This window comes from Lynx canadensis, chromosome E3 (genome assembly GCF_007474595.2).
Source record: "Lynx canadensis isolate LIC74 chromosome E3, mLynCan4.pri.v2, whole genome shotgun sequence".
NCBI lineage: Eukaryota > Metazoa > Chordata > Mammalia > Carnivora > Felidae > Lynx > Lynx canadensis.
Genome location: NC_044318.1, coordinates 14,736,237 through 14,757,631, shown reverse-complemented (window position 1 = coordinate 14,757,631; position 21,395 = coordinate 14,736,237). Strand labels below are relative to the sequence as shown.

General features: G+C 43.0%; 1 protein-coding gene and 1 pseudogene across 3 annotated transcripts; one reads left to right on the top strand and one right to left on the bottom strand.

Moving 5' to 3' along the window:
- On the top strand, window positions 1-6,169 carry RPS15A (ribosomal protein S15a). Of its 3 annotated transcripts, none has more exons than XM_030300682.1 (5): window positions 1-60; window positions 1,086-1,223; window positions 1,811-1,890; window positions 4,798-4,883; window positions 6,032-6,169. In XM_030300682.1, the coding sequence occupies exons 2-5, from the start codon at window positions 1,091-1,093 to the stop codon at window positions 6,123-6,125; spliced, it is 393 nt and encodes a 130-aa protein (XP_030156542.1). In that variant the 5' UTR covers window positions 1-60; window positions 1,086-1,090; the 3' UTR covers window positions 6,126-6,169. The 3 variants fall into 3 exon arrangements, with proteins under 3 accessions (XP_030156542.1, XP_032447513.1, XP_032447512.1); XM_032591622.1 differs by having other exon boundaries at window positions 53-452; XM_032591621.1 differs by having other exon boundaries at window positions 57-466.
- An 11,686-nt stretch (window positions 6,170-17,855) lies between these two features.
- LOC115504557 lies at window positions 17,856-18,471 on the bottom strand (annotated as a pseudogene).
- Window positions 18,472-21,395: the final 2,924 nt, after the last annotated feature.

Sequence of the window (21,395 nt, the reverse complement as noted above, 5' to 3'; positions counted from 1 at the left end):
GCTTCCCATAACTCCGTGCGCTCGCCCCTCCCGTCCTCTTTCCGCCATCTTTCCGCGCCGGTGAGTACTTCTTTCTGAAGGATCCAACATCATCCGTTGGCTATCTCTGCCATCCTGCAGTCTGAGCCTCAACTTCGGTGTTCTCTGATGGTGCCAGGGCCTTCTTGGGCGGAGGATGCTGCGCTTGCGAGGGTTTGGGCAGGAGTAGAGGAGAGTCATGCCCGTCCGCTCCACGCTCTGCATTTTGGGGATCCCGGTTTGAGAAACGCAGGCCGCAGCTCTGGCGGGAACGGAGCAATCGGCCGACGGGAGAGGCGGTAGACCCAGCGTGGTCGGCGGCTCCAGGACCTCCCCTTAGTGGCTGGGGTAGCGCCTTGGCTCCGGGCGGCGGGAAGCATCGGGGACGGTGGCCGACGTGGGCCGAGCTGGCGTCCCATTCCTTCAGCCGCGCTGTAAGCTTAGGAGGGTGAGGCCACTCAGCAGGGAAAAATTGCCTTCTGCCTGGGCTGGCAGTTTGCTGGGAGCTAGCCTAGATCTTCTGGGCTCCGGGATTTCCCTCGATACTTTGTGGAACTTGAGGAAGCAGGTTGGATTCCTACTGTTGGAGCTTGAAGCATGCTTTGGGCTCCATCCTCAGTTTTCACATTAGAGTATCGGGCAGTTCGTGCACGTTAGGATACAGTCGTGTCCGGTGCACGTAAAAAGTTCTACTTGTCACTGTGGTACGATTGCTGCCGGGGCACAACTTTGGTTGGCACACGTACCGACGTTTTTAGTTAGTGTTAGTGAAAGCTAAGTATCTTTTGGACAAGGCTGACATCGAATTTGTTGGTTAAAGGGCAGTGTTAATAGTCCTATTGCTGTTGGATTTCAAAAGTTTGGAAAACCTGCCTGGTGATTCGCAGGTCCCGTTCTCAGTAGCTGAGCGACCGTAGCTGATATTGCTCGGGGGAACCTGTCTGCTTAGAGATAGGACAGTTTAATGATAGAGGCAGAAGGAAAAGGATGCGTTTGCAGTGGAATGATTGGGAGCCTTTTGATGTTGAGAATGCCGGTAAAACCCCTGTTTTTCCTTCCCTGAACAGCCATAATGGTGCGCATGAATGTCCTGGCAGATGCTCTCAAGAGCATTAACAATGCTGAAAAGAGAGGCAAACGCCAGGTGCTTATTAGGCCATGCTCCAAAGTCATCGTGCGATTTCTGACTGTGATGATGAAGCATGGTAAGTGTGTTTTAGGTTTTCATGTAAGGATACTGAAGGAATCCGTTCTGTAGACATTAGTTGTGCAGGACAGGACTGGGAAGATGGGGGAGCTAGGTGTAGGTTATACTTGGAAACTCATGCAATGCAGTGGGGCTGTGGAAGGGGTAGTTGGGACAGATAAGCTATTCAGGAAGCGCTGAGTAAGTTAGGACTGTTGAAAAGAGGAGGAAGTTTGTGACTGTTGCTCTGTTAGTAGTTTGGGAGCTAAAATGGCCTTTCTTGTGTAATAGCTGCTGCTGGAACTGGTCGTTCAGTGTATCCTGAGCTCTTCCAAGAGTTTTGGGATGGAAAGGAAAATTTTTGCGGGTCTTGGGCACAGAGTAGCTTAATGGGAGGCAAGGGGAAAATAATCCCCGCTAGAATTGCAGGGTGGGTTGTTTTGGGGTGTTGGCAGCCGGAAAAGTTTTGATTCAGAGCAACGGTCTTTTCCTAAACCATGTAAACAAGCAGTCACTTGAGGTGATGTGAGAGGAAAGTAGGCAAACAGTGGGAATCCTAGAGCATAAGCATTTAGGTCTGTTAAGTTGATAACTTCTTTTCTGTAGGTTACATTGGCGAATTTGAAATCATCGATGATCACAGAGCTGGGAAAATTGTTGTGAACCTCACAGGCAGGTTAAACAAGGTAAGAGTTGATTATCTTCCACATAGAAGAACTTTAAGAATTTCCAAACATGGTGTTAGACATGTTGTAATTGGCCTTATAAAACTGAATTAGTGGTGTGCTTGTTCCACCTAGTTAGGTTAAAAAAAATTAAGAATTGATTGAAATCATTAATTTTTATGTCACGTTTTGATTGATTTTTTTTTTTTCCTCTAGGGTTGTATTTGCTCTAGAATTGTTAGTTGACCTAATGTTTGTGGAGTATGGGGGCTGTCTGAAGGGAGATGCCACAGGGTGGGGGTGCATTGAACTCCTGGGTACTGGTGTTTCAATATCGGATGGTACGCGCTGCCCACCCAGTGGCTTGAACTTGTGCCGAAGGAAGGTCTAATCCTATCTGTAAATAACTTTGTTCTTCGTCTCTCTTGGTGATAATGTTGTGTTTTTTGAACAGGATTGGGTTCTCTAACAATATTAATAACTACATTTTTACTGGCGTGGGCTGTATGGGTGTCTTTGAGTTTTGTGCTCCATTTCATTTTGCGTTGTCAGCATAACCTGTTGGATATATTTGATCTGATGTGGCTTAACTTATTGCATGTGTTAAGGGGCAGGTATCTTTAACAAGTTAGGGTCCCTGAATTGCTGCCCTCCTTTTTGTGTTCAGGTTTCTAGCTTTCAGATTTGCAAGGAGCTTGACATCCTGTGGTCCAACACAGATGAGGGGAAAACAGGTCGAGAAATGAGTCGTTAGTGGCAGGGGCCAAATTGATTGGTAAGGTTATTCCCTGGTCCAACAATTTGTTTTATAAAGTTGCTTCCTTGTCTAGTGAACTTGCTTCATGTGTGGATACCTACCTAATATTGGATGAAAACTACTGAATGTGAAGCCTTCATGAGAGATTAGAAGAGTTTTCAAGTTAATTTTGAGACTGTTCTAGTTGTTAGCCAGTAGACTCCAGCCAAAATAGAATTTGGATTCACTACTCATTGTCACTCAGACCCTCACAAAGTGTTTTTGAAGTAGAAGAGGGTGTGTTTTCCTACTCTTAGGAATTAGGAAGCTGACTTAGGCCCAAGGTACCCTCATCTCGCACTGCCCAACAGTGGCAGAGCTGGCTCCAGAATGTAGTTGACAGTGCATTATAAAACTGTCCCACAGAATGACCTGAAGTTTAAAAAACAAAGACAAAAACCTCTTAGAAGTGCTGTGCACCCAATTCCTCTCGAATATTCACTATACATAAAACTTGATAAGTAAGTTTGAACAGTATTTCCCAAGTGGAACTCCTTTGTGGCATTCTTGTTCTGTGGTAGCTTGAAAAATGGTGGCAGTTGAGCTTTCTGACCTTAGCTTTCTCACCTTGGTCGGGCAAAACAAAACGTCAGTTTTCAGTTTTTCTCAACTTCAGTTTTCCTCCCTTGTAGGACACCGTTGCCTCAGTTTCCTTCATGCAAGAAATGGATGTACCCTTACTGTGGAAGTTGAATGGGGCTGAGAAGTAAGGTAGTGTTTAGAAATTAGATTGAAATTCCAGTTTTGGTCACATCCTAAGATCTGTCTGGTTTAGGAGAGGTTTAATTCTTTTAGCCGAAAGAGATTTTGCTGCTGGAATAAATAGAAGCCTGGGTGTGGTCGAGTGGAGGCCTCACAAGTCTACCGTTACAGCTTGCTTGGAGGAAGAACTGTTTTGCCCTTTTCCTGTGTCTGTATTCCTGTTATCCATTGTGGGGTTGCTCTTGACAGTTGACACCGTAGCTGACAAGATCTTGATGAAAAGGAAAACCTGAGTGGGTCTCCTGGCTTAGGGCATTTGGGCCTCAGAGGCCCATTTTCAGTTTCTTTGGGTTCAGATCTGCCTGTGGAAGTGTAACTGTTGTAAAAATTTGAGTAAGTTCTAACCTCATAGTGTCCTTTAGCTTCCTGTTAGGCATTTTGGAGTCGCAAGACTCCTGTGTGGATGTGCACACAGCTCTCTTAGCCCTCTGGAGTTCTACTTGAATGGTAGTAATCCTGAGTGTTTTCACATGATCATCTCTGGTGTATAAATATCAGGAACCTTTCTGCATTGATATTTACAAGGGTGTTAGTGATTTGTAGGGTAGAGATGTGAGGGGGGCGTATGTAGCTCTAATCAAGGAGATTTTTGATCCCCTCATGTTTTACTTTCTAAACCCAGTTGATCTAGTCAGGGATCTTGAATGAGCCTACAGTAAGCACAAACAGTCTGCTAGTGGATGTTTGAACTTTTCTTGTGTTTTAGGATTTGCATGTAATTGAACGATTAAATGTTTAGTGCTCTTGGCGAGCTCTCACGCTGGAAGGTGATTGTTGCTGTGTCCCAGTAGCAAACAGGGCAGGTAACTGTAAGGACTCTGTTCTTTCTGGCTTCCACCCATTTTGCTAGATTAGTTAATTGTAAATGTATCCTGGTAGTTCATTGATGTGGAACAGCAGTTCTTAGATTTCAGTTTTGTGTCTGAAATTTTTTTAAGTTCTAATATTTTGTACTTTTAGCTCATAGGTGAAGAATTGGTGACCCTACATCTTCATTTCAGCCTATGTGAAAAAAAATTTTTTTGAGTACAATTTTGTCTAAGTCTTAGTCTCCTTTATCTCTTTAAAATCTGGTTATTTGTTTTGGGACAACTAGCCAATAGGGATGTACGCAGTTGACCTGATCTTGCCATATATTGCCTTGTGTTCTGCCTCTTCTGTTTACTTTTTAAATAACTTTTTCCAGGCATAGTTGTAATTCAGTGTATTTTTGTAATGATGTGGATGTTAAAGATTGCACAGAATAGTTACCCAATAAATGCTGAGTTGGTTGGTTTATATGACTATTTAGATACAAATTCCATTTGTGTTAATAATTTTTTTCTGGTATTGGTGAGATGTGAACGGTGTTTTCTGTTATGCTTTTACAGTGTGGAGTGATCAGCCCCAGGTTTGATGTACAACTCAAAGATCTAGAAAAATGGCAGAATAATCTGCTCCCATCCCGCCAGTTTGGGTGAGTTGACTTTCCTCATATGAAAGAAATTAATGCTAAGGATTGCTGTGGTGCACTTGGACCACTAGAGTGGAGGTTTTTTTGTTTTTGTTAGAGTAGTAATTGCCTCCATCCCCAATCGTCCTGACTCAAGGATTAGCTCTCTTGCGTTGCCATATTTCATGTGCTAAGTGACAGTGTGTCCCCTTTAATATCTGCTCTTTTGACTCCATACATATAGTTCATTTATATTATGTTCACTGTGATCTTGTTCTATGGCTAGAATCACTTCTGAACCCTAGGCCTCTGGGGAAACTCAATTTCTTCATCCTTTTAAAGAGAAGGAGTTCAAATCCTTGCTTTCCTGCTTTAAAGCTGTGAGGCCTTGCATAACTCCTAGCCTTGGTTTTGTCATCTGTAAAAATGATAATTGTTCTCTTCATTTACATTATCAACTGATTTGATTCTGGCAAAATACTTTCAGGCTCTGACATGATCCTGTAAGCGCTTAGCTGTTTGTGGTTAAGAACGTAAGCACCCCCAGTCATATGTTTGGTGATGTGGTTGGATTTATTCCCACTTCATGGTTACTGTTTTCCATGTATAGTGTCATGAATTATTTCCGATTATAATTATGGTGCTAATTTTAATGCCTCACAGTTTACTTTGATTCCCATAGTAACCCTTGAGGTAGCCAGGCCAAGTAGGATTTCCATTGTCCAGATGACTGTCTCTACAATAGGTTGCCTGTGATCATATAGTAAGTGGCAGAAACAACTCAGTCAAGTTTATGTCAACGCTTTATTGCTTTAAACTGTCTCCTTCCCTGAGAACAGAAAGTGACAGTTTGAAATTAAGGGAGTTCAGTTTTTGTTTACAGTTAGGTTTAATAGCATTGTGTCTTGGTGTTAGCTGAGGGCAAGGCTGTAGGAGTGTGTTGTGTAGCTAAGGTTTTTGGATTTGGGTCTTTGGTTCCAGGAGCCATGCTTGCACTTGCTGGCCCAAATAGGCAGCCTTAGTCTCTGCACCCTATTAAGGGAAGGCGTCTTAAGCACTGATGAATGTTGGTCTTTTTCTGTACCACAAAGCGGCTCTATGTTGAACTATTTTTAGGAAAAACTCACCAACATGTTTTTTTGTTTTTTGTTTTTTTTTTTAACTTTCCATAGTTTCATTGTACTGACAACCTCAGCTGGCATCATGGACCATGAAGAAGCAAGACGAAAACACACAGGAGGGAAAATCCTGGGATTCTTTTTCTAGGGATGTAATACATTCATACAAATAAAATGCCTCACTGGACTCTAGTGCTTCCCTCGGTCGTTTTGAACTTTACAGCAGAGTAGCAAGAGCGTCACTGTGCAGCCTTTGTTAATTGGGGAATGCTGTTTCCCTGAAGTGCATGAGAAAGTCTTGCCTTGTGATAACTCCCACCATCATGCTCATGGCTCGTCAGAGGAGGTTGTATCTAGCCCTGGATCGCTGAATCTGGGTTGGGGTCCAGGTGGTGAAGCTTTCCCTTTCTGGAGTCTTATGTTAACCCTCGAAGGAGTGATGCCTTTCCTGATGTTAGCTTGACAACACACATTTCATGCACTGTTCTTAACTGTCCTAGAAATATGAGATGGCTACAATTAACTGTAAGTGCCTATGAGGAAGCAGGCAGGAAGCAGACCACTAGAGCCCACAGCTCACTAAGATTTATCTCCGAGTAAATTTGGATGGCATGTCAGTAACATATTAGCAGTATATGTTTGTAAAATGTCAGAAAAATGAAACCTTTTAAAAACTAGTTTTATGGTAAACCTGTCACAGATGTATTCCTGGAATTGAGAAAAATTAGTTTGCTGGACCGTGTCACATGGGGAATGCTTATAAATAGCTCAACCATCAAAGAGTGTAGGGTGGCTTCTGTGAAGTACACCAGGGCTCCACTCCCCATTTCTAAGCAGTGCTGTCCAGTAACGTAACAAAAGCCACATATGTAATTTAACCTTGCAGTAGCTGTATTAAGACAAGCGAAGAGAAACTGAATTTTTTTAATAACCTGTATGTTCAAACTTAAAATTTTAACATGCAATGGATATGAAGTGGAGTTTTACTCTTTGTAATAAGTCTCTGAAATTATGTATACTGTACATTTATTTACACTCACAGCACATTTTAATTGGGACCAGCCCCCTAACATAGCCACATGTGACTGGTGTTCCCTATTGGACAGCACAGGCTAGATCTTGATTCTTGGAAGTTCTGTGGGTCTGGCTAAGGAGAAAGGAAGCTTGGAAGAGAGCCCAGATGGATCATTGTGCACCTGGCTAGCTGCATTTGCCAGGCAGGGGAGTAGAATGAATGGGGCAGATCACAGCCTCAAGAATTAATTGTCTTCTAGTCCTGTGAGCCAAAGTTGAAAAAAAAGTCTGATTGCCAGCCTGATTTCAAGAAGTCTACTAGGTCCGGTAGGATGTAGGGTGCTAAGAGCTTGTTGGAAGGGTGTGGGTTTGGGTTTGATTTTTTTTTTTTTTTTTTTTTTCCTTTTCAGAAAAGGGTGCTTTTTCACTGTTTGATTGTTTTAGTAACTCCTGTAAGACTACTTTCTGACTTCCTGGTAGGTCAAGCAGTTTTCAACACTCAAGTAGTAGGGATGTTCACTTATCACTCCCCTGGTTGTAAGGTGATGTCTGGCAAATGACAACTTCTGTAGGTCTCCCTGTTAGGTAAAAAGAGAAACTACCTCAAGGGATGCTAACAGCGCACTTGAAACAGCTTGGGGCCAGGGCATGGCCAGCATTCAGTAATGTAACTTTTTTTTTTTTAATTAAAAATTTTTTTTAATGTTTAATTCTGAGAGAGAGAGAGACAGAGCATGAGTGGGGGAGGGGCAGAGAGAGAGAGGGAGACACAGGATCTGAAGCAGGCTCCAGGCTCTGAGCTGTCAGTACAGAGCCTGACACAGGGCTCGAACTCAGACTGTGAGATCATGACCTGAGCTGAAGTCCGACCTGAGACGCTCAACTGACCGAGCCACCCAGGCGCCCCAGTAATGTAACTTTTTGAAAGGAGGAGATCCTGTAAGAAGATGTGGGAACTAGCTAGGAATGCCAAGACTGGCCCTGATTAGTAGGCCCCACTTAATCTTAGAAGAAAGCAAGATGACAGGCACGTCTGGATTTCGGGCCTATGATGTGCTTAGGGGTTTAGCAAACCAGAATTGAAGTGTGCTTTTCCACTAAGCCATGATGTCCTCATCTGCATAATGGGAATAGTGGAAAACCTACTTGAAAGTTGGGGGAAAGATGACGTTATGTAAAACAGCTAATTAGCGCTTGGCAGTCCTATATGTAGTTGTATTTCTCAGAGAGGTGAAGTGAGTCCAGAAGAATCTTAAAAGAGCTGATTGATTATTTCTCTTAATGCCAAGATTGTGAGCTCTAGGAAGACCGGTCGTGTTTTGTTTACTGTTGTATCTCCCCCTAGACTGATGCTTTGGCACAGTGGATGCCTCTGAAAGTGCATCTTGATTGAATGAATCATCCTCTTGGGCACTGATTCTAAGTACTAAAATAGAACAAAATGGTTCCATTTGTTGTCAACATGTAGTGGGGATCTTCTGTCCTTTGAAGTGGTCATGGGTAGAAAATAGGTGCTAAGGTAGGGAAAATTGAGTGGCCAGTTGATGGTTTTAATGGCAACAGTTCCCTTGTGTTGATGAGGAAGCAGATGGTTTTAGCCCATATTTCTGAGATCCAGTAAATAGAGTAATAACATGATCTGAGAGCTGGTTGGCCTGAACTAGACTCCGAGGTTTGAGGATCTGGAGACCACGTAGGTTCCTGCTGACAGGATAGCTTACCTCAGAGGTGTGGTGTGAACACAGCCTTTCCTCCCAACCTGCCGCTCCCACAGGCAGGCAGAGACCAGGAGGTGAGTGTGGGGCTGCCAGCATTTTGATCATCTGAGCCTACCAGATGCATTTTGAGTCTGTGTTTTTTAAAAGGGGCCTCAGCACCTATCCAGATCCTGGATTTTTAACCTAAAACCTATAGACAGATGACAGACGACCTTTATGAAAACAACATGCAAAATTGATACTCATGCATTTGTTTTTGGAAAGACATTCTATAGAGCCTTTGATCAGAGGCTGAAAGAAATTTAGGAAGGTTAAAGAATCACACTGCCAAAGACCTCATCTTAGGACATCTGTGTCCATGGTCAGTGTGTGCTGTGTTCTCATTTACAGGCTGTTTGACCTTACCTTTGGGTAATGTGGGTTCACTCTGGCAATGGTGCCAGATAGAGGAGCTCTAAGTTCTTAGGGTAAGAATGTCTTTCTTGGTCAAGTCAGCATCTGAGAGATGGCTTCACTGCAGGCTAAGAAGTTTGCTTCCCACTCCTGACCCCAAAGAAAGCAAGCTCTGGGAGATCCCAAATTTGGTTCTCACTTGATTCCTAATTCCTAAATTAACCACCCCAAATGGCCCTCACCTCTGAACCTTGGTTAAGGCTCACCCCACCTGGAATGTCTTTTTCCTGTTCTCTGGAGATATTCCTAGGAGCCAGCTTAAATGTCTCTTCTGCTATAAGTCTTCCTCCAGAAGAATATGTGCTGTTACACTTTTCTCCTAAAGATAAGAATGCATTAATAAGTAGGTTTCTTTGCTCCTAAAAATAAGAATGCCTGTTGAATGTTTACTATGTGCCAGGCACAGAATTTAGCTTTACATATACCATCTCATTTAATTTCAGCAATTCTTCCAAATGACTACTATTACTGGCTCTAGTTTTTCAGCTGCAAAATGAAGCGCGAGAGTTGTGAAGCCATGTGTTCAAGATGCTGTGAAATGGCAAAGTCAGGATTTAAATGTACAGACTTTCCTGGCCCTTAACCATGTTCTGTCATGCTTTCTTGTCTTCACCGTACCTAGGGCTTATGAGATACTTAACATGTCTAGGTGTTTGGGGTACAAGGGTACAAGTATCTGGTCCCCACCCTCATTGCTCATTGGACCCTTTTCATCTGTAATAGACCGACCTCTCCATGGGGGTGGGGGGTGGGAAGCCTGTTACTCATCTCTATAACCAGCAGCTAGACTATCAAAGGGGATATTGACATGTTTAAAAAAAGTCCTTTCTGACTCTTCATGGCTGTGTGGGACAGCATGCTTTTTTTTTTTCTTTGAAGTTTGAGAGAGAGTGTGCAAGTGGGAGAGGGGCAGAGGGAGAGAGAATCCTAAGCAGGCTCTGTACTGTCAGTGCAGAGCTTGGTGTGAGCTCAGTCTCAGCCATGAGATCATGACCTGAGCTGATATTAAGAGTTGGGGGGCGCCTGGGTGGCGCAGTCGGTTAAGCGTCCGACTTCAGCCAGGTCACGATCTCGCGGTCCGTGAGTTCGAGCCCCGCGTCGGGCTCTGGGCTGATGGCTCAGAGCCTGGAGCCTGTTTCCGATTCTGTGTCTCCCTCTCTCTCTGCCCCTCCCCCGTTCATGCTCTGTCTCTCTCTGTCCCAAAAATAAATAAACGTTAAAAAAAAAAAAAAAAAAATTAAAAAAAAAAAAAAGTGGGCGCTTAACCAACTGAGCCACCCAGGCACCCTGGAGAGCATGCTTTTTTTTTTTTTTCATTATATGAAATTTATTGTCAAATTGGTTTCCATACAACACCCAGTGCTCATCCCAAAAGGTGCCCTCCTCAATACCCATCACCCACCCTCCCCTCCCTCCCACCCCCCATCAACCCTCAGTTTGTTCTCAGTTTTTAAGAGTCTCTTGAAAGCATGCTTTTTAAAGTGGAATCCTGTCCAGCACCCGTGCTGTGCTGTGTTGAGTCCACAGATTTCCATTGACCCAAGAATTGGGAGTAGAGTGGGATGTGGGCGGGATTCAGTGTAGGGTTGTTGTCCTGGCGTTCAGGTCCCCCCTTTTATGTTTAAGTGATTTAACGGGCAATGGAATTGAAGACCATACAGAAGATAAACCAAAGGAGGCAATTAAAACAAAAACCATGTTTAAACAAATGGACTTTGGAATCAAATGCTGGCCTCAGTGTGTGACCTTGGGCTGTTTGCCTTGCCTATGTATCAGTTTCCACATCTTTAATATAGGGATAATAGTAATACTTCTGTGATGGCTGTGAAGATTAAATATAATGCTTGTGAAATGCTGGAGTGATAATTAGAGCTATTTGCAAAATACCCTGGTTCTTCCCCTGCCAGGCACATGCACTTTCCATGTGACCATTTCTGGCCAGTGAATTTGCTGTGAGAAGAAGTGCTGTCTGTACCTTCCAAACTGGAGCATTTAGTGGCTGGTGTGAGACCTTTGTGCCTGTTTTCTTTCTGCCATGGTGATGGGTGCTGTGCAAGAAGTAGCTGCTTCATTACTCCAGGCCTCAGTGATGGTGACCGTCCAGAAGCTCCAACCATCTACCAGTGGGAGTGTAGGAAGAACAAGAAATCATCTGATGATTTGGTTTGTTACATATCTACTGATATAAGTGTTTAGACCAATCTCTGAGATTTATTAAGGGTTTATGTACTAAATTACAAAAAGGAATAGGATGGAATGTAGAATAACAAAAGGGATTCTTTGGGTGGGTGTATGGAGACTATAGCACTCTTGGTTCTGAATGTAGTTTTTTTTTCATCAACTACCTCTGTCCCCCTCCAGGTGTCCATGTGGGTCTTAAATACCCCACCCCCCAGCCCTCTGACACAGATATTCAGTCCCTGGAGGGAGCACCTACTGCAAATCAGGTTGAAGATACCTTAAGATATTTTGAACTTGGGAGATGTGTAGTTTGTCTCTCTAAAATGGTGGAAATTATAAGGTGAAAACATTGAGTGCTCCTGGTTCTCATTATTTCTGCCACGTGAAAAAGGTTACTTTGGGCAAAAAGGATGGTCTATGAATGAGCAGCACAGATAAGCTAGATCAAGTCTTCGTGTGGTTGAGTCTGGGCTCTCCCTAAGATGCTGCTACATCCCTTCCCACGTTTGTATTTTGTGAGCACCGAATAACATTCTCCTCTTTTACTTAAAAAGAAGTACTTGTTTGAGCTGAAAGCTACTAGTTTGGGCTAAATTTTAGTCATTCATTTGCATACTAATAACAGTCCTACTTCCAGCTCTTTCCCTGTTGTGTTCTGGGACTTTATGGGGTTCGATCTTGCCCTTCCTCAAATGAGGGATGGGAAATTGGTTCTCCCTCCTTTATCAGTTAGTGTTCCTCAGTTGCAAAAAACCTCTCAAGCTAGTCTAATTTATTGAAGGATATAAAATAACTCGTGGAATCTCTGGAAGGGCCAGAGAATTTGTTTGGCCTTTGCATCTAGGCATGGATTTTCCATTTTACCTCTGGCCCATTCTTTGGAGAACTGTAGCTGCTTCTGGACACACAGCTCCCTCTGTGACCCCGTGTTCCTAACATGCTCCTGAGTTCTTTGCTATTTCTAGAAGCTTGAGGTTTCTCTGTTACCTTTACTAGAATACCCTTGGTACCACGGACACTTTGGGTTGGATAATTCTTTGTTGGGGTGGGGAAGTCCTGTCTTGTGCATTGTAGGATGTTTAGCAACATACTTGGCCTCTCCACACTGGATGCCACTTGAGACAACCAGAAATGTCTCCAGGCATTGTCACATCCCCCAGGTTGAGAAGCGGTGCTCTATAGGTCAAAAGTTAACAACCGAAATGCAAACAGACAGTGCCAGAGCAAAGTTCAGAAGTAGGCCTGTGTGCCATTCATCTATATAAAAGTTGTAGTTCAGGCTATCAAGCTGTTTAATAAAAAAGTTCTGTCCTCCTACCTTGACAACTTCATAACACCAACCCCCCAAACAAATCTTTTTATGTGATAAAGTTGACAAAATATCAAAACAATTGTTGGATATATTTGAGTAAGTTGATGGGCCAGCAATATTTGGGTGAGAAATAAAATGAAGACCTTTGTGACTTACAAACTCTTATATATTTATTTCTTAAAGTTTATTTCTCTTGCCTTCATTTCCATAAAATCACTAAATAGGTTGTTATAATAAATTTTTTTTGTGTAATTTGTGTTCTATTGGCAGTAATGACTCAAAGGACAAAATACAATTTTCAAAATTTACAATTTCAGAATATAAAAAAAGTTTGAATTTATTTTCAGAGAAAATGTAAATGAAGGTTAATGTAAAAAAAAATTTAAATGTTCAGAAACATCAGTAAGGTTTTCTAAAATATTCAAAAGTATTTATTAAAATTATAGGGCAAGGGCACCTGGGTGGCCCAGTTGGTTAACCATCTGACTCTTGTTGTCGGCTCAGGTCATGATTTCATGGTTGTGTGAGATCGAACCCCGTTTCGGGCTCTGTACTGATGGTGTGGAGCCTACTTGTGTGATTCTCTCTCTCCCTCTATCCCTCCCCTGCTCGCGCTCTCTGTCTCTCTGTGTCTGCCCCTCCCCTGCTTGTGCACTGTCTCCCAAAAGAAATAAATAAACATTGAAAAAAATTTTTTATTACAGGGCAAAATACAAAGTATTATATAAGTAATAGGTATCAAAGTTTTAAAGCAAAGTTGTATAAAGCTGAAATTTTTAAATAATATTTTCAAAACTTAATCTTATGTAATTTTGTTACACAAGTTTTTGTAGTTCTAGTATTCAGTGTCAGTGTAGTTGCTAATGTAAAGAACTGGTGTCACTTCACACATCTTGTGTCTAGATCTCATGCATACAAATTAGAGAGTGATATAAATTGTTTAAATTGCAGAATGTTCCTTGGCTACAGTAAGCTGAGGACAGCTGAGAACATGAAGAGAAACAGAAAAATGGATGCTCAGCATTGCTGTTATGTTAGAATCTAATGCATGCATGCCACTCGAGAAGTTAATTAAGTTAATTAATCTGTCATTTCTCTTACCTAAGTGCATTTTCAGTACTTCCTTCTCATCCTCTGAAGCACTTTGTGTCTACGACATTGGCAGAGGCTGGAATCCACAAACCTTTGTGACCTTTAGATACAGTTGCCTTTTGTTGAGAGATTTTAGGGCAAGAGGTGAAGCGATCATTCCTTGGGGCCTGAACAGTGGTTGTTATGCAATGGGATGTTGAGGATTACAGATCATGCAGAGCCAGTGCCGAGCACATGATCCTGAGTGACAAGAGCACCCTCTGTTCCTTCATATGTTTATTTTTTTTTTTTTATGTATTTCTGAGATACGGGGCCAATCTTGGTAGGATCTAAGTGCACTACTGGCTGGAAGGAACCTGGGGAAACAAGTCCCTGGCCTCTACCCTGGGGATCTTTAGACTCCATACAGGAATTTTCTCCAAACACAGAGTGCTCAAAAGGTGCTGGGGAATCAAAAATGTAGAATAGAGAAATCCCTCTACCAGTCCCTCTCCCAGTACAACTAATGAACTGACAAAAACTGTCAGAATCAGCTTTTGAAGAACTCGGAAATCTAGTCAAAAACTGAAAACAAGGGAAAGCTTGAAGAGGGAAACTGCTGCTTTATGGTGAGAGTGCTGTGGCATTTTAAAATGGCCATAGGAAGGGTGCCCAAATGTCTGGTGCTGGTTGCTAGTGCCAGAAGAAGCAATATAGAACTTATTCTCAAGGAGTGTGGCTGTGGGTGTCCAGCTGTGTGGATGGTGCCTCTCTCAAGGACAGGTGGAAAGGCTTCCTATTTCTTCACTCAGGGCATCCCCAGGGCTGTCATGGCTTTCCAGGTGGCTTTTGCTGAAAGCATTTAAAGGCACAGGTACTGGCCTCAGTGGCCTGGAACAACACCTGGGACAAGTAATAGACCAAGAAGCCTGGGAAAGAAGAGATTGGGACAGACCTATGTGGGAATAGAGCTTTTGGAAGCTTCTGTGTATGCCTGGGAATCAAGAAAGCCATGTGCAGACTAAGGGTGAGACACACGTAGTTGGCAAAGGCCTAAGAAGACTCGAAGCTTTCATGTCTTGCTGGCCTTTGGGCTCTGTGCAAGGAGGGAGTGAAGCTAAGGCAGAGTTGTAAGCAGCCAGAATAAACGTTCAAGGAATTAGCCCTGACACGGTTCCATTTTGCAAAGATACAGGAGAGTATTTTTTTCTTTCCTTAAAAAAATTCTTTTGTTTGCTGCAGGCATTTAAGGTAACTGTAAGATACCAGCTATCTTATCCGAATAAGCTAAAGGAACGCAGAGTTCAGTGGTAAAGAGCACAGACCTCAGTACAAATAGTTGAGAAAGTCTGTAAGCAAGCTAACACCAGCAACTCACAATAGGCAATGGTAAACCCTGGGAGGAAGGAAAATCTGACTTCTAGAGTTGCTACATAAAATAGAAACTGTCCATGAGGCAGCCTAGATATTGGACTTACTAGACAAAGACTTTAAACTGTCTTAAATATGTTCAAAGAGCTCAGGGAAACCAGGAGAACAATGTCTGAGCATATGGAGAATATCAATAAAGAGGCAGGAATTTTAAAAAGGCACCAAATACGAATTTTGGAGCTGAAGAGTATAACTGAAAGGAAAAACTCATTCACTAGGGAGGCTCAGTAGCAGATTTGTGCAGGCAGGAGAAGGAATCCGTGAACTTAAAGGTAGGTCAATTGAGATTATTCAGTCTGAGAAGCAGAAGGAGAAAAGAATGAAGAAAAATGGCCAGAGCTTGAGACCTGTGGTACACCATCAAGAATACTAACATCTGTGTGAATGGGAGTCCCAGAAGGAGTAAAGACAATCAGATCAGTAGAATAGAATGAGAGTCTAGAGACACACACACAGATACCATACATCTACGGCCAATTAATTTTGGCAAGGATACTAAAGCCATTTAATGGAGAAAGAATAGTCTCTTCAAAAAGTTATGCCGGACAACTGGGTATTCATGTGCAAAGAAAGTCGGACCTTGAGGAACGCCTGGGTGGCTCAGTCAGTTAAGCGTCTGACTTCAGCTCAGGTCATGATCTCGCGGTTTGAGTTTGAGCCCCACATTGGGGCTTGGACCTTGAACTCACATCATATACAAAAATGAATTCAAAATGAATCAAAGATCTAAAGGTAAGAGCTAAAATGAAAGAAAACTCTTGGAAGAAAATATGGTAAGTTTTCATGACTTTGATTTTGGCAATGGATTTTTAGATATGACCCCAAAAGCACAGGCAGCAGTAACAACAACAAAATAGATACATGGGACAATATCACAATTTAAAACTTTCATGCATCAAAGGACACTGTCAAGAAAGTGAAAAGACCTCTTACAGAATGGGAAAAAATACTGCAGACTCATGTATCTGATTAGCACGTAGTATCCAGAATATATAATGGACTCTTATAGCTCAACAACAAAAAGACTAGGTGATTAAAAAATGGGCAGAGGATTTGAATACACATTTCTGTGAAAGAGATATACAAATGGCCAACAAGCACATGAAACAAGATGCTCAGCATCGTTAACTGTGAGGGAAATGCCAGTCCAAACACGACAAGAAATGCAAGTCCAAACACATCACAATAGGATGGCTATAAAGAAAGAAAAAAAGCAACAGGTGTCGGTGAGAATCTGAGGAAATTGGAACCCTCAGACAATGCTGGTGGGAATATGCAATGGTGCAGCCACTGTGGGAAGCAGTTTGGTAATTGCTCAACAAGTTAAAACCCGAATTACTGTACGCCCCAGCAATCACTCTAATGTACATACTCTGAGGTATATTTTTTGTATATATACAAAGGATTGGAAACATGTATTTAAACAAATGCTTGTATAAAATGTTCATACACTGTTGACAATAGAGCCAACTTGTGGGAACAACTCAAATGTCCATGGCATGATAAACAATCTGAAGTGATAGCGGACTATCACTTCTGCCATAAAAAGGAAGGAAGTGCTGATACATGCTGTAATGTGGATGAACCTCAAAAACATGCCAAGTGAAAGAAGCCAGACACAAAAGGTCATATATTGTATTGGTGCACGTATATGAATCATCCGGAATAGGTAAATCTGGGAAGAGGGGGGAACGGGATGCCTGCTTAATGGGTATGGTATTTCATTCGTGGATATGAATATGTTTTGGAACATGGAAGGGGTGATGGTTTTACAACTTTGTGAATGTGCTAAATGCCACTGAATTGTACACTTTTTAATGGTTAATTTTATGTTCTGTGAATTTTACCTCAATGAAAAAATAAAAAGAGGTGCTACACAGCCTGAAAATGTGATGGATATCTACCACCCTGCCTCGAACAGCAGTGAGGTCTGTGCTGTTTTTGGAAGTGGCGTTTTTACGGGTATATTTGGGGTTCCCTCTTAGTGGGATTTAAACGTGTCTTCATATGTCTGATAAGTGGGGGTGGGGCGGTGAGACCCTCAGAGGCCTAGGAAAGAACCACATGGCCCTGTTAATCCAAGAAAAGGGGTGTTTCTGAGTTTGGCCCTGTCATTCGGTGCAGTCCGTGTTGGGGACATTCCCAGATCTGTTCCTGGACAGAAGGGTTGAATGTAAACTTTGCAAGTCTGTTATTCTAAAATTCATAAGCCCCATTTGGGAGCCGTCTCACAGAGTATAAGACACAGAAGAGGAGACAGTCATTCTCTCCCAGGTTGCTGTGGAACTTACCCATGAAGGTCCTCAGGACATTGGAGGCAGCCCCTCGTGGAACAGATGCTTCCTCATGGAGCAGGGCTCCTTTGTGACCCCACGTAAGGCAGCACCTGGGGACTCCCAGAAATACTTCAGAGCACTTTGCAGAAAGTGTAGACCCCCCGGGAGCCAGTAGGGCACTGGGCCAGTGAAATGATGAGTTATTGTTATTTCAAGGTACAAGGACAGTCCATCCTGAGGTGACAAGAAGTGTTTGTTGTATTACAGGGATTATTTTAAATGGGGCAGAAACCGTTCCTGTCAGCACACATGGAATCTTGAACTTGGTACAGTGCCTTGCACAGTGAAGGCCCTCAAGAAACCTATTTTTTTGGCTGTCCTGAATTGTCTATTAGGTCATTATTTTACAAACATTACTTATATTAGCAGGGATGGTGGAGCTGGAGAGTACTGCGTCTTCTCCATGGCCTCTGCGAGAAACCAGTAGTGTGGTGGGACTTGTGACCCCTTCCAAGGCCACAGCTCTTGAGGCCTGCGGCTTGCTGTCAGTCCTCCCAGCTCCCAGTGCTTGTGGGCTGGTTTGGTGATCCACTGGGAGTCAGGATTTCCTCTGATCACTTTACGGAACGGATCGGTGAGGATAACAACTTCATGGAATCTTCGCCAACCCGGTAAAAGGACTCCGGACTCTCAGAGCCCCACATTGGCATGCGGCTTGTACCTCTGCAACAGAATGAAGGCTTCAGGCAAACTTTAGCTGGTTAACCCCATGATGGACGGGCTTGCCGTAGGTCACACTCTTAGGAACTGGGCCATCACGCTGCACAGAGATCCGATACATGACATGACCTTGCTTGGCCTTGTACCCCAGTCTGCGCGCTCTTACTGGGTTGTGTTGTGGCGGGTGGGGGGGGGGGAGGGCGGTGGGCAAGGAGAGCAGAGCTGGCAATACTGCCTGCAGCACAGCCTGAGAAGAAAGCGCATTACGCCCGACTGCTTCTTCCTCTGTATCTGCTGGATGTGCTTCTAAGCACCCATTTTGGGCTTATCCTGGAGCTGATGGCTTATCCTTCCGCCAGAAGGAAAGCAAGAAGTATTTTTTGAGGGGCGCCTGGGCGGCTCAGTTGGTTAAGTGACTTCGGCTCAGGTCATGATCTCACGGTTCGTGCGTTCAAGCCCCGCATCGCTAGCAGCACGGAGACTGGGACTCTCACTCTAGCCTCTCTCTCTGCCCCTTACCCACTTGTGCTTTCTCTCTCTCAAAATAAATGAATAAACTTAAAATTTTTTAAATATATACTTTTTATTTTTTTAATTTTACTTTTTATTTATATTTTAAAATATAATTTACTGTCAAGTTAGCTAACATGCAGTGTATACAGCGTGCTCTTGTTTTCCGGGGTGGAGTCCCGTGATTCATCGCTTACGTACAATACCCAGTGCTCATCCCAACAGGTGCCCTCAATGCCCGTCACCCATTTTCCCCTCTCCCCTGCGCCTACCCCCCCTTCAACCCTCAGTTTATTCTCTGTATTTAAGAGTCTCTTATGAGTTTTCCTCCCTCTCTGTTTGAAACTATTTTTTCCCCTTCCCTTCCCCCATGGTCTTCTGTTAAGTTTCTCAGGTTCCACATATGAGTGAAAACATGATGTCTGTCTTTCTCTGACTGACTTATTTCAGTTAGCATAATACCCTCCAGTTCCATCCACGTTGTTGCAAATGGCAGGATTTCATTCTTTCTCATCGCCAAGTAATATTCTCTTGTATACATAAAACACATCTTTATCCATACATCCGTTGATGGACTTTTGGGCTCTTTCTGTGATTTGGCTGTTGTTGAAAGCACTGCTATAAACTTTGGGCTACATGTGCCCCTATGCATCAGCACTCCTGTATCCCTTGGGTAAATTCCTAGCAGGGCTATTGCTGGGTCATAGGTAGTTCTATTTTTAATTTTTTGAGGAACCTCCACACTGTTTTCCAGAGTGGCGGCACCAGTTTGCATTCCCACCAACAGTGCAAAAGAGTTCCCCTTTCTCCACATCCTCACCAACATCTGTTGTTTCCTGAGTTGTTAATTTTAGCCACTCTGACCGGCGTGAGGTGGTATCTCAGTGTGGCCTAATGATGAGTGATGTTGATCATCTTTTCCTGTGTCTCTTGACCATCTGGATGTCTTCTTTGGAAAAATATCTTCTCATGTCTTCTGCCCATTTCTTCACTGGTTATTTGTTTTTCGGGTGTTGAGTTTGGTAAGTTCTTTATAGATTTTGGATACTAACCCTTTATCTGATATGTCGTTTGCAAATATCTTCTCCATTCCACCGGTTGCCTTTTGGTTTTGTTGTTTCCTTTGCAGTACAGAAGGTTTTTATCTTGATGAGGTCTCAATAGTTGATTTTTGCTTTTATTTCCCTTGCCGTCAGAGACGTGTCAAGTAAGAAGTTGCTGCGGCTGAGGTCAAAGGGTTATTGCTTGTTTTCTCCTCTAGGGTTTTGATGGCTTCCTGTCTCACATTTAGGTCTTTCATCTATTTTGAGTTTATTTTTGTGTATGGTGTAAGGAAGTGGTCCAGGTTCATTTTTCTGCCTGTCGTTGTCCAAGTCTCCCAGCACCGTTTGCTAAAAAGACTGTCTTTTTTTCCATTAAATATTCTTTCCTGCTTTGTGAAAGATTAGTTGGCCATATATTTGTGGGTCCAATTCTGGGTTCTCTGTTCTATTCCATTGACCTATGTGTCTGTTTTTGTGCCAATACCATACTGTCTTAATGATTACAGCTTTGTAGTAGAGGCTAACGTCTGGGATTGTGATCCCTCCCACTTTGGTTTTCTTTTTCAACATTACTTTGGCTATTCAGGGTCTTTTGTGGTTCCATATAAGTTTTTGGATTGTTTGTTCTAGCTTGGAGAAGAATGCTGGTGCAATTTTGATTGGGATTGCATTGAATGTGTAGATAGCTTTGGGTAGTATTGACATTTTAACAATATTTGTTCTTCCAACCCATGAGCATGAAATGTTTTACCATATTTTTGTGTCTTCTTCAATTTCTTTCATAAGTTTTCAGCATGCAGATCTTTTACATCTTTGGTTAGGTTTATTCCTAGGTATTTTATGGTTCTCCATGCAATTGTAAATTGTATGGTTCTCCATGCAATTGTAAAATGCAATTTCTTGATTTCTCTTTCCGTCGCTTCATTATTGGTGTATAGAAATGGAACTGATAAGGACTATTTTTTTTGAATAAGCAAATTCTATTATATTGTGTAAGGTCTTTTTAACAGCCAGCATTTCTTTTTTTCTTCTTTGTGGAGGGGAACATGAGGAATGGCATAGAAGAAAAATGAACCCAAAGTCTTGAATCACCAGCCAACATTTTCTGCTTTCCTTCCTGCACTAAAGAGAAAGGCCTCTTTTGGGGCTGTGAGGATGGGAATGTGTTTAGAACAAGTGTATACATGTGTGGTGACACTGAGGAGTGGTGCCTGATGTGTTCTGTCTGGCTGTTAAAGTAACAACATGGGCCAGTTTGAATGGGGCTGCACGTTGGTATCCTCTTAGCAAAGAGTACAGTATGGCACAGGGAGAACTGCGGAGAGCCCCCGGGGGTGCGCAGCGTCAGCCAAGCAGGTGGTGGTGTGGGCAGGGGTGTGGGTGCCCAGGGAGAGGAAGTCTGTGCCCACGTGTGCTTCCAGCAGATTGCTCTCAAAGCAGAGAGAAGATGTAGTGTCCCCACTTCCTGAGGCATCCAAAGGGCAGGCTTGTAGAATGTAACTTAGCTGCTACGTGAGTGGGAATGTTGGGGAGGGCAGGACTGGACAGCCTGACAGTGGGACAGACCTGTGGGGGAACAGCTTAGCCTTTTTACCTTCGAGCTTTGGTTCTCTTGTCTGTGAAAAGGCATGACGATGATGATAGCCATACTTGTACTCTACGTACTCTGTTCCAGACACTGTTTGTGTA